The sequence below is a fragment of the Megalops cyprinoides genome, chromosome 2, assembly GCF_013368585.1.
Source record: "Megalops cyprinoides isolate fMegCyp1 chromosome 2, fMegCyp1.pri, whole genome shotgun sequence".
Taxonomy (NCBI): domain Eukaryota; kingdom Metazoa; phylum Chordata; class Actinopteri; order Elopiformes; family Megalopidae; genus Megalops; species Megalops cyprinoides.
In genome coordinates, this window is record NC_050584.1 from 26,464,151 (window position 1) to 26,477,327 (window position 13,177).

General features: G+C 42.8%; 1 protein-coding gene across 1 annotated transcript in view; it reads left to right on the top strand.

The window, feature by feature from the left end:
- LOC118770637 (cadherin-12-like) overlaps positions 1-13,177 on the top strand; it is a 71,859-nt gene that overhangs the window by 29,131 nt on the left and 29,551 nt on the right. The window contains exons 4-5 of the mRNA XM_036518402.1: positions 3,398-3,565; positions 5,858-6,045. Of these exons, the coding sequence (XP_036374295.1) occupies positions 3,398-3,565; positions 5,858-6,045 (356 nt within the window). The remainder of the gene's footprint in view (positions 1-3,397; positions 3,566-5,857; positions 6,046-13,177) is intronic.

Sequence of the window (13,177 nt, forward strand, 5' to 3'; positions counted from 1 at the left end):
TCTGAGCAAATTCAGTGGTGGTCGCCATGAGACGAGGCTAATACACAATTGGCAATTCCAAAATAGAGGTGCGTAAAGGTGAAAAAGGCAACAAAAAGAAATCACTGATGACAACATGTCTTCGTATGTCTTTAAATGTGCCTCGCCGGTAGTTAGGCACGGCCGTTTATATGGGGCTGAGTTGCAACAGTGTTGAATTATACGTCGCGATGGGTTTCTCTCAGAAAGTAATTTAGAATCAGAAATAAACTTTATCAGATCGCCCAAGTCTGCCTTGGGCTGACTGTGCCTGGGGAAGATGTAATCCAAATGAATTGCGATATCATAAACTTGTCTGAATTGAGCGGGGACGCTCCATTGATTCCCGCGGCTCACTCAAGAGCTCCCCGCACTCTACCATTACTCGGAATGCCTTGTTGTAGGAAAGAGGGATACTTGTTGATAACTCACTTTGCGAACTTCACACTAAGTCCATGTGAACACCTTCCATTATATTACATTATTGGCATTTAACAGATGCTCTCATCCAGAGTTACTTACCTAGGTTATAATTTTTTCATTTTGCCCATTTATACTGCTGGATATTTACTGAGTCAATTCTGGGTTAACAGCAGTGCCCTAGCAGGGAATTGAACTTGGTTACGAGCCCTGCTCTTTACCTCAATGCTACACTGACATTTCCCTGGGTTTATGGGTACAAAGGTTAGCCACTTGGGTCCTTCCAGGCTGACCTCACCTGATTACATATTATTGGCCATAACTAATACACAGTGCAACCGGATTCAGCAGTATCACCAGGGAGCTGGGCATTGGAGTTTTAAACAAATTCATATAACGCTGATTAATTCTCGTGGGTGTGCCAGCAGCAGGCGTTCAATCAGCATGATTTCACAAAACCCTCGATCAATGCCGATGCCGAGCTTTCACCCATTTTTAAACATCCTGGCCTGCAGTGCTATTTTCAAACACTGTAAAATACAGCAATCCGATATCAAATAACCTGAATATAATTAGGTTTGTATCTGTCAGGCCCACAGGGCGCTGCACAGCAATAAGGAAAAGAAACCAAAAAAAATTCAAAGAATAAGTTTTTATAATAATACTTCACAAGCATTACAAACTTTACAATGCCAGAAAAAGCTATATTTGAAAGGGTGTCTGTTTGGGACCAAAAAAAAAATCCAAAAACAATGAGTCGTTTTGATTGGAATTCTGGAATCCACAGCTGTTAGTAATATTCGAGCCAGAGCAGTTGCAATATAGAGAGGAATATTTTTAATGTGCTCAGTCCATCTTAAACTGAACAGCAATCACATAAAAGCAAAAAAAAAATATAGAACATATGTTCATGCATATTAAGAGTGTCTGTTCAAGTATTATAATCGTCAGATATCATTGGATGGAAACAGTGTATGATAATCATTTTGGAAGACTTTCAAAAGCATCGAGGAATTTGAGTGCTGCGTGCCAACAGCGGAAAGGGTTGTGTATTAATTAGTGCGCAAACACACACAGGCAGGCGTGCAAGCACACACACACACACGCACACACATGCACGCACATGTGCACACGCGCACACACACACACACATAAGCACAAACACTCACACTCACATACAACTTAAACAGCTTACTTTCAGAGGGTTTTGTGGGACCACAGTATCATTATTTACAAATATCTACCCAAAGAAGGGATTTGGCTGATCTTTTCACCATTATAAGGGTCTCTAGATGGTACTTCTGTAGACTGTAGGCTTGCAGTTTCTCCATCCAATTGTCTGATTTTGCAGCATTTCAAATGCTAATTGCCTTTTATAACCATTTATATTAAATGGTAAAGCACTGCAAAATACTGATCAATGAAACATGGATTCCAGCGGGTGGCACCATTGGGTGTTTACAGTGATCATTGTCACTGATGCTTTGGTGTTGCCATCATGGTCTTCTGTGGAACTCTCTATCTGTGCCTTGTTGGCCTTCTCTTGTCTGGGAGGTAGAGGCAGTGATTGCATTTCAAAAGCAGGAGGATAAACATAATATTTGCTGGTTTGGGCTAGCCTGCCATCCCATGTGCCCACCTCTGAAAAGAGCAAACAAGCAACAGGCAAGGAGGAAGGGAACACAGAGGAAGTGACATCATACCTATCGCTATGTGTTGCGGATATTTTGAGATGATCAAATCATTTTAGGTGTATTTTGGTGCTGCATTTAGGTATGTTTAGGCACATTCTCTGGTTTCAAATTAGCAGAAACAGTGTGGCGTAATGTTAAGGAGGAGGGCTTGTAACCAAAAGGTTGTTGGTTTGATTCCCTACTGGGGCACTGCCGTTATCCCCTTGGGCAAGGGACTTATCGCCCAGTTGTCTCCGTAAATATACAGATGTATAATTGGATAACATGTAAGAATTGTAGCCTATGTAAGATACTCTGGATAACAGTGTCTGCTAAATGGCAGTAATGTAGCAGAAGTTAAACTGTGGCAATGTTTAAATGGTGTTGCACTCACACTCTCTGGTCTGGGAGTGTTAGCCTGGTCTGACACTGCTGCTCATTTAACTTGGATGGTTACACTTCTGTTCTTTTGGGACATCGATCTGGATAAGATTGTCTGGAAAATTAATGTAACATAAAGTAGCGTAATGTAGTACCTCCATTCATAGGCAGCTAAGTGAGAGACATGTGACAGCAGTGTCCTCTTTACCACAGACACCTACCTTCGAGATCACGCATTTTACACTTTACAGCATGACTGGGCTGGAAACTGTGAGCATAGCCCTCTTTTCCTTTTTTTCTATCTCTCTCCCTGACACCATGGCTTCCGGTATTAGCCCTGATCAAAAGATAACCTCCTTGGGAGAAACGTTATTATGGCTGATTAACTCATTATATATAATGTCAAGGGGCATCCTGTTTCAGTGCAACTTCCTCCTCGGTCATGGCTGTGGTTGCATTAATACAGATGAATCCAAATATAGATGCTCTTTGAAGACCTTTGTGACGTTTGAGGTGTCCTGTCCCTGAAGAAGACACATGGGTCACCTTTTCCTACATCCTCATGAAATGCTGACCCTTGTGTTTTCTGGTAATTAAATTGCACTCTTACTACTTGTATTCCTTGCTGCTTATTTATTTGTATAATTGATTAGCACAAGTTAACTTTGCTTGACTGGTGTTTTGCTTGCACTTCCTGGTTCAGTAGTGCTGTTAACCTGGTCTGACATTGTTGCTCGTATAACTTGGATTGATATATACAAGTTAGTAAATAAATAAAAGTAAATAAAATGCAAAGTTTGGGCTGTGCGTGTGAGTGTCAGCATTGGAAGACCTACCCACACATTTAAACACATATTCGGCCGATTGTCTTTGCTTTGTCTAACTCAATGTGCTGGCCACTGCAGGAGTTATCCGGACGGCCCTGTCGAACATGGACAGGGAAGTGAAGGAGCTCTACCAGGTCCTCATTCAAGCCAAAGACATGGGAGGGCAGCTCGGGGGGCTGGCCGGTACCACAACCATCAACATCACCCTCAGCGATGTCAATGACAACCCGCCGAGATTCTCCAAAAGTGAGACCTGCCTCTCGTCTTCTGTAACCCTTTATTCCCAGCGCATGTTGGGATAACTGCCACCCGTCTTGCCATCTGGTATTGCCAAGCAAAGGTAGAGCTGTCAGGGATTCGGCTGCTGCTTCTTGAGATGACCACCAGATGGCCTCATAACTTCCCGTGTTCTATGTTTCATTTAGTTAATGTCCTCCACCTATGTTAATTACTTGTTGGTCTCACCTGTGTTTTCTATTATTTAAGCCCTGCCCTTTGTCCATGTATTTGCTCAGTCTTGAGTTGCCATGGTTGTTGTGTGTGAGCTCTTGTACCAAACCTATTATGTTTTCTTTTGTGTCTTCGGTAAAAGGAATTTTGTTTTCTTCAAACCAAAACTTTTATTGTCCTGAGTCATCTCTGCACTTGGATTTGCCCTGCTACTTGAAACAGAGCAGGATAGAGTACAGGAAACCTGTATAGTACAGGAATAATAACCAGGATCCTGCAGGTCCAAATGTTTCAACAGGCACTGCTGCTGTGCCTTTGAGACAGGCACCTGATCTCAGCTGCTTCCATAAATGTTCAGTTACATAAATGGATAAGATGTAAAATGTAATTTATGCACGCTGCCAAGGATAAAGGGCTTATAAGTTATAATAAAGAAGAGAGAAGTAAACTTGTTACAATAGGAAAATGTATAAATAATAAGGAGAAAATGAATTCATGCTCCTAACGTCCCAGATTTCAGCACGGCGAAATGCAAAGGAGGGAAAAGTGATGATGAGCACTGAATTTATTGCATGCATAAAGAAGGCAGATGTTTCTAAAAGAAAGAATACAAAAAAAAAACAAAGAATGGCTGGTAGGGGGTGTCAGGGAGGGGGAGTAAACAAGAGAACAATTGATTTTTCTTTGGTTTGACATTCCATAGTACTGCTCTGCACAAGACAATAACAAACGTATGGGGTTTCAGACAGAGCGCATTCACAGGAGGACTGCACTCTCTCCACTGTTTATTTCTCTATTCTCTTCATGAAACCCATCAAATTCTCTGAGGCAGAAAAGGGAGAATCGAGCGGCAGGGGACTGATGTACATTTTTCCTTCAAAGTGAAATTGACTCTTAACTGATTAAATCTTACATATTTTTATTTTTCATTTCTTTTTTTTCATTTTTGCACTTCAATAAGGTTTTCTGAAGGAGGAAGCGTTTTTGTGTTTTGTGTAAATCCAGTCTTTTATTGTTATAGTATGCTATCCGTGCGCCACATTGCTGTTTTCTAATTTGTAGGCTAATAGAAATTATTTCAAATTAGAGCTGGAATTAAATCAAAGCTTGAAAATAAGTAAAATCAAGTAAGCTGATTTATGTTGTTTTAAGAAGTTGTTTATTTCTAATTAATACTGAAAAAAGCATGTTTTTATAATTCAAGGGAATTCAGCCAAAGTTATTCAAAGAATTTGAAAGTGGTCCATGGTTCACTGGCTGGTATATTATTTACTTTTTTACCCACATCAAGAAGCGCGTTACTGATTGATTTGTTTTAGCTGACATTGAAATGTCAGTTTGCCACATTTCAGGAGGTGCCCACCGCGGTGATGGAAATCAGGAGAGCAAGGGACCGCTAACTCTGAGACGCTAAGTATTTTAATATGAAATTGAGCGTAGACTATCGTATTTGATTACCGAGGCGTAATATCGCCCAGTATCTATGACTAATTGCACCTCATCCTGGCTCAGTTTAATTATCTGGCGGCTAAGAGCAGAGCGAATGTGGGGAGTAAGGAAGGGTGTTTTGCATGTATGTACCCATCAGGGTCTCCCTCTTGTTTTGGAGACGTTTGCGAGTCACTGCGTTCTCGTGCTGTGCTGTGAAATGGATGACATTTTGGTAATGACGCCCTTTGCCACTGAGGTCCCCCTCCGCCCTGATGCCATGGAACACCCGCTATCCCTCACCCCCCGTCGTCCTTCCCCCAAACCCCCCCTCCAGCTCTTTTTGGATTTGTTTGTTTCAATGTCTGCTACTCCCTCATTAAAGGGCTCACTAATTAGTAGAGCTGATTTTTTTGTTGTTGTTTTTTCTGTTGAGTCAGTCAGAGATCAACGCATTCGAGGCTGGCGAGGGTTTGATAAAGCTCTGGGAATGCTTTTTCTGTGCATGTGTGCGTGTGTGTGTGTGTGTGTGTGTGTGTGTGTGTGTGTGTGTGTGTGTGTATGTGTGTAGGGGGTCTTTGACTTCGGCCTCAGGCCTCAGGACTCACATGTCTGTATCCCCATCTGTTTTCATTTGTTTTCTTTTCTTTGCCATGTCAGGCATTTTCCACCTGAGGGTTCCGGAATCCTCTCCCGTGGGGTCGGCGGTAGGGCGGATCAAAGCTCATGACCTGGACATCGGGAAGAATGCCGAGGTGGAGTACAACATCGTCCCTGGGGACGGGGGGGCCATGTTCGACATCACCACCAACGAGCACAACCAGGAGGGGATAATCGTTCTGAAAAAGGTGAGCACTTCAATTCACCATTTCATCATAGACTCGTAACGCCAATCCCGAAAGATCGACAGTGACCTCATTGCTGTTATGCTGGTAAAGCCCTGGAGATCTGAAACCAGTGGCCTAAACAACCAACAAGCTAGATGCATAGCTTTAAAAAGAAGATATGCACAGTGCGGCAGTGTAGCATAGTGGTAAGGACCAGGGCTTGTAACCGAAAGGTTGCTAGTTCGATTCCCTGCTGGGGCATGGCTGCTTTACCCTTTGGCAAGGTGATTAACCCCGATTTGCCTCGTAAAATATCCGGGTGTGTGGATAATGGATAACATAAAACCATAACCTATGTACGTTGCTTTGGATAAGAGCATCTGCTAAATGAAAGTAATGTAATTCACAGAATAACTGATGCCTCCTCTCTGTTTACTCAACAGAGAATATTGAACTACGCGTCACAGAACACAAAACTGTGAACAGCTCTTTCGCGGATGCATGTCTACAGCTTCAAGCCTCTGAGATGTTTACATATGCATCACATTTCATGCGGTTCATAATTTTCTGCAGCGGTGCGTTTGATGATAGCCTACCCCTCGTGGAGCTGTGCCACTGTGCCGACTCCTGGCTGTGTTAAAAAAAAAAAAAAAAAAGTGATAACTTTGACCTGATCTTGCTGGTTGCTAAAGCTGGAAGGTGTAAGGTGTTGAGGGTGTTGAAATGTTTAAGGATACACTGAAGGCAATCATACATGATTATTATATAAAACATCAGTTCACTTAATTTTAACCAGAACCTGCTCTGTGTGACTGCTACTTACGATGGAATAAGCAATATTATACTAATGGTATGCAATGCGTTCCTTAGACTGCATTTAAAGTAGTTTCAAGTTCTGGGCACTATACTACATGAAGGATATATGAGCTCTTAGAAAACAGCAAAGACAGCTAAAAAAGACTATTTTGAGGTATCAAAAATAGCCATGTTATAAATTATGAAGAGAGACTTGGATCACAGCCTGTTCTCATCACTGAAACGTTCTGATGTTCCTATTTGTGTTATAGTTGTTCATTGTCTCCTTGATGCATTACAGCACATTACATTATATTCATTTAGCAGACACCCTTATCCAGCACAAAAGAACAGAAGTGTATCCATTCAGGTTGAATGAGCAACAGGGTCAAACCAGGCTGACAACACTCAAAGATCACTGAGTGTGAGCATAACACTATTCAAGCCCTACTGTAAGTTAACTTGTGCAACCTGACTAAACAGCCAAGAAACCAAAGGAAGCCAAGTGCACAAACTACCATACATTACAGTTACTACATCACAGAATCCAAAATAGACTGTGATACTATACATAAAATAAACAGCAATTAATAAGTAATACAAGTAGCAGGTGTTTGGGAGTGGGAACCGAACTGAGATGCAGTCTGAAGAGGTGGGTGTTCATTCTGCATCGGACGATGGCCAGTGATTCTGCTGTCCTGACCCACATGCTTCATTTCACCGCTGAGGGACAAGTACAGACAGGCATCGTGTCTGAGAGGAACAACCCCCGTCGGGATAGGGCAGTCAGTTGCCCCGTGGTTGCAGACCATAGTAATCTGGGCACTACATACGCTTTGAACATTGGTTTGCAGTGATGAGAGCATATTACTCAAGAGCAGCTAAAGATCTTTCATCAGTGATATTAGCCAAGGCAACATTATCCAGTACATAAAATGATCAGTTATAGAATACGGGCGGGGCCAGTGTAAACCTCCTGCTTCTGTAGAACTCCAGTCTAATTCTGTGGAATATTCTGTGGAATAATCCAATCAAGTCGAAGCATATGTTGCTGAGGGTTCCATGCTGTGCTGAATGAGCAATGAGGAGATGCACAAATTCTAAAACGCGCTTGGTTTTAGGAGAAAATGCAGTAGAAAATTTGGAGCCACCCTCGCACCCTTTATATTGGTTCAACCGCAACGTGTCAGATTTTGTCAGTCAAAGTAAAGGCAAAGTGGCACAGCAACTTCGATGCTGTGCAGTCAGCTCGAGTCTGGGCTGTAGCTGCACCCCGGATGAAACAAGAGTGGCCTGCTCATATTTTTGGGGGGGTGGTTGGGCGGGTGGGCTATTTCTGTTAGGCCAAAAACTATATCTTGGTCCTGAATATGCAAACAAGGATGTGAATTTCCCCAAAGGAGCTGATGCGTCGTCTGTAGCTCAACCTGAAAATGTCACTGGAGGGAAGCGGAGAGTCTCTTCTGCAGCTATTAGAGCCAGTGGTACATGTAAATTGAAGTACAAAGACACACAGTGCTTGTAACAGCAGCTTCAATCAGAGGTTGTCTGTTCAACCTTGGTGTAATTGCTCTTCTTTGTAGTATATAAATTCGACCATGTGTGCCAAGGAGTGTGCTGATATGAGCCCACAGAAATCAGTGTCCTTTACACATGCGCACGCACACGCACTCACACCTGCACGTTCATACACACATACACATAAACACACACATATGCATGCACATGCTCATATACACACACTTATATGCACACACACGAATGCACAACCACACACACACACACGCGTGTGTGTGCTTTCACACAAACATCTGCACACACGCGCACACAGACACACACACACACACGTGTCTCTTTTCCCACCGGACTTCCTTAACCAGTAAAAAAGCATCTGGGCGATTTTGATTTCAACATGGCATTATGCATGACCTGGGAGAACAAAAATGAAAAGGTTGAGCGGAGATAATCTTGCATAACACAGCGGCGTCTCCTCCAAAAACAAAAGCAGAGAGGAAAAAGATCAGTGTCAGAACCAGACGTCTGCTCTTGTAGCTCTGAATGTGTTTTCCTTTTCTTTAAAGGATTTTACGCCTTGCTTTTTTCCCACAGAAAAATGGCCTTTCTGCCCTGATTGAAAAAGGCAATAAAAAGAGAGAGATGAAAAATACATGGATAAATAAATAAATAATTAAGCACACACAAACATTTCAGGAGTCCTAAACGGGTATGACAGGCAGAAGTCTCCCGAGACCCGCCTCAACAGCAGCAATTCCGAGGCTTGCTAAAAACAATCTGGTGTCTTCCGTTAAATGCACACAGTCGCACCAAATTTTCCGATAAAAGCTTTCTGGAGCAAAATTTTGAGCTTGCCAACCCTTTTGTAAAAGATAGAGGGGTGCCCTTCACTTAAAGGATGTCTTTTTTTCAGGATCCATTCACTCCCCCCCACACCCCACACACACACACACACACACACACACACACACACACACACACAGTCACCCCCCAAACACACACTCACACACACACACACACATACTCTCCACATCTCTGCTACCACTAGGGCCATTACTGCGGCAATTGCGTGCTGGGAGAAGTGCTGCACTCTTTCCTTACCACACAAGTGGCTACGCTGCACTTAAGAGACTGCAAGCTGTCCAGTTTGAGGACTGAGGGTTGTAAGTCTGTGCTTCACAGCGCGGTTGGATTCTACACGCCGTGCTCCTGCCAGCGTACATGGCAGACGTCACTTGACAACGTTTAACCTCCAGTTGTAACGCAGACACATTTAAAAAAATGTTGAATATTTTAATACTGCTGAGAGTGAATTTGTTGGAATCAGAAATCCTCATAGTTTTGCATATGACCCAGTTTAAAGAGGATGACTGTTTTGATTTGATGATCTGAAACAGATGTTTTTTCAGCAACCGCGAATTATCACAGGACTGCAGGTTATGTGGCTTCTCTGTGTGTTAATGTGGATGATGCATATCTATGAAATTATTTTAATACTGTTATTTTCTTACTGTTTGTTTTATCATCTATATTTTTATGTAAATCAGTGGCTTTAATTTGGTGAAGGCAAAGACATTGAACTCATATCTTTCTTTGTGATCTTTTTAAACTTAACCCAAATATGAAATAAAATCTATAATAATTACACTGCAAAATAATTGTCAAGTAAACTACCTTTCGTGAGGGAACTACAAATCCCTTTTCCAAGCTTGTGGAGAAATTGGATCTGATTACAATCTGTTTACATAATATAAAGTTGTGATAGAAAAAATATAAGAATATATAATAAGAAAAAAATATCTCAAACAAAAATAATGAAAGCCATTAAGGACTACAGAGTTGCGCTCTTCTTATTTTGATGCAAATGGAGTCAATGCATCAAACGTTTCTTTGGTCTCTTGCTCAAGGACTTTCAGTTATGTTAACGGAGTAAAGAAAACACTTCTCATAAATAAGTTTCCATAATTCCATAGGTGTAGATTTAGGTAGGGATGGTAGGGACGTGTCCCTACCAGAGGCGGAAAACCCCGGCTTCAGAAAGTAAAAGTCCTACCATGTATTAGTTCTAGCCATTCACTAAACAAGCTGATTTCACTAATTATCCCCTCTACCTGGCTGAAGAGTTGTGCTAATTAAATTCAGCTGGTGTAGTGCATGGGTGGAACAAATACGTGGCAGGACTTGCTTTCTGAAGCTGGGGTCCCTACCATCCCTACCCAAATCTACGCCTATGCATAATTCTACCCAATGAGCACAGCCAAAGAAGGGCTCACTTTGACTGGTTAAAAAAAAAAAAGGGAAGAGCAAGGACTCCGCTGTAACATTTTCCAAATATTATGTCACCCAATAGTGGTGACACAGCTCTGTGAGTTGTACCATGTGCCCGTATGTTATTGATTTGACCCCCGTATAGGGTTTGGCTGTTGTGCCGTGAAGTTAAATTACTTTGCATTTATTTAGCAGATGCTCTTATCTAGTGTGACCTCCAGCACAAACCCAAATGAGCAACAGTGTCAGACCAGGCTAACAACACTCCCAGACCAGTAAGTATGAGCATAACACTATTCAAGATCTACCACAAATTAAGTTAATCTGACTAAGCAATGGAAGCCAGATATACTACAAATATGACTGCATCAGTCACTAGGTAAAGGACTTTTCATGAATTGCTGCAGCAATACGGATTATACTGTATGTACAACATGCAGGCCAACTAAGCTGATGAATAGAGAAAACAATGTACCCCTGTGAACTGTATCAGACACATTATATTCATAGTTATGAATGATGATATTAAGAAATATTTTTTCACTGCAGCAGCGAGGAACTCCTCCGGGTTCTGTAAGGCGGCGGTTAAAGTAAATAAATAAGTAAATAAAGAATAACATGGCCATAAATCATTAACACTGGCCTATAATGGAATTAGAGAGTAAAACAGGAACGTGATTATGATGTAAATGAGGGTGCTCGGTCGCTTACACCCCGAATTCACGTTGTGTGGATGAATGGGGCTGAGAGCCTCCTCCCCTCCCTCTCCTGCCCTGCCTTTGTAGTCGGTAAGCTGCCACAATGCTGTCGGAAACGTGTAACATACCCCCCCGCCAGAGGACGAGGGGCTGGCATTCCGGCCCCTATGGCTCGGTCCTCTGCTGGGCAGTTGGCTAAACAAGGAGCTGTTCGACCCTGGATCCGAGGGGCCTGGGGGACCGCATTGGTGAAGGGGGAAAAGAGGCTGCGGGGGGGGTTGGTGGGATGCTTGGATTGGTGGTTGGTGCTGCAGAGTGGCAGGCGACCCACGGACACCTCAAAATAGGTCTTGGAGGGTCCTGTGCAGTCCTTTAAGATGAGGGTGCACACGCCTGAGAGGACGTGGGGGGTGCTAGATGCCCCCGTTGTAGCCCTGACCCCCCCCCCTCCAGTAGCCAAACAGGCGCACAGGGAGGACGGCAGCGAATGAAAGACAGACGGACAGGGCTCTGTGGACCTCAGCTGGAGGACTCACAGAGGTTGGCCTCGCGATAAGAGGATCAGCGACGCTAATACGCCGAAGGGATAATCATCTGGTTTTTGGGTCTGTCGATACGGGAAATGGGGAGGGGGGGGGGTTGGGGGGAGGGGGAGTTTATACTCCCCTCCCACCCACCCATCCCCCTGCAAAAGCCAGATTAGGGGGGGGACAATAAGGCACGAGCCCCGGCAGGAATTCCCGGGACGGGAGAAACACGGGCGTGCCGCAGAAAACAGCATCGGCAGCACAATAAAGGAACGCTAATATAAAGCGTCCCTGCGCCGCGGCACTAAGAAGCTTGTTGTCAGATTAGATTTGTTCAACTGTGTTTGGCTCCCTTTTTATATCCCTTTTCAGTAAGCTTTTATGGTAAAAAAATGGCTGGGCTGCCAATACGTGTAATTGAAATAGACTGTAGCCTGGTGGAATGGCGTTATAGAATGGCGACATGTGTGGTATAAGCCCTCGTTTGAATACGTGACAACATACGTGATTCAAGGCAGCTCGGGACCCCAGGCAATGTGTTTAACTATTAAGCCTGCTTTTTCTTGCACAAAGTAAATACATTTTTCTTGTGTCTCTCGTAAGGTCACACCTTCAAAACAGCACTTTATACACATGGCATACAAGTGTGTGTTCCTGTTGATGAAGTCACACCTTAAACTTCAAGGATAAACAATCATGATGAATCCATGAGTTACAGTGCAAAAATATGAGAAAAATAAGACCAGTCAGAACATACAAATTTTTGTTCAGAAATTAAAAAAATAACAAAAAAGCTCTGGGTTCCCTTTTGAATTTCACTTATTAAATACAAGACTATCTGTAACATTCTTCAAACATTCAGCTCAATCGCTTCATAAAAACAGCGCTGGTGTGCTGATTTCTGCTTTAAGAATTGTTCAAGAATCTCCTGCCTATTATCTGACAAGGCCCTTTGTCCTGCCAAATGACTGTACAGCCGTATAAAAGGTGACAATCAGATTATGTAATAGAGGAACAAAGCCTTTGCCGTTGTTATTGTGAGAAAGCGGAGAGAGTGGTTGGAACTTTGGGATAACAGATACAGCAGTCGCTAGGCAGACACGGAACACAAGGAAGCAAACAGTGCCCCCTGTAGGTCACTTTGAGATGTTAAACTTTTACTGCTTTGCTTTCTTTTCAAAGAAAATCACCAGATGGCTCAAATTTAACCAGGGTATGAAACAAAAGCAAGAGTCAGAATACATCTTATACTTTCTGATATATTCATGTTTTTATTTTGCTCTTTGTTCTGCACTTATTTTTGGCCACACATCCAACCAGTCCTGGAAGCCATAGAAAATATAGGGGTGT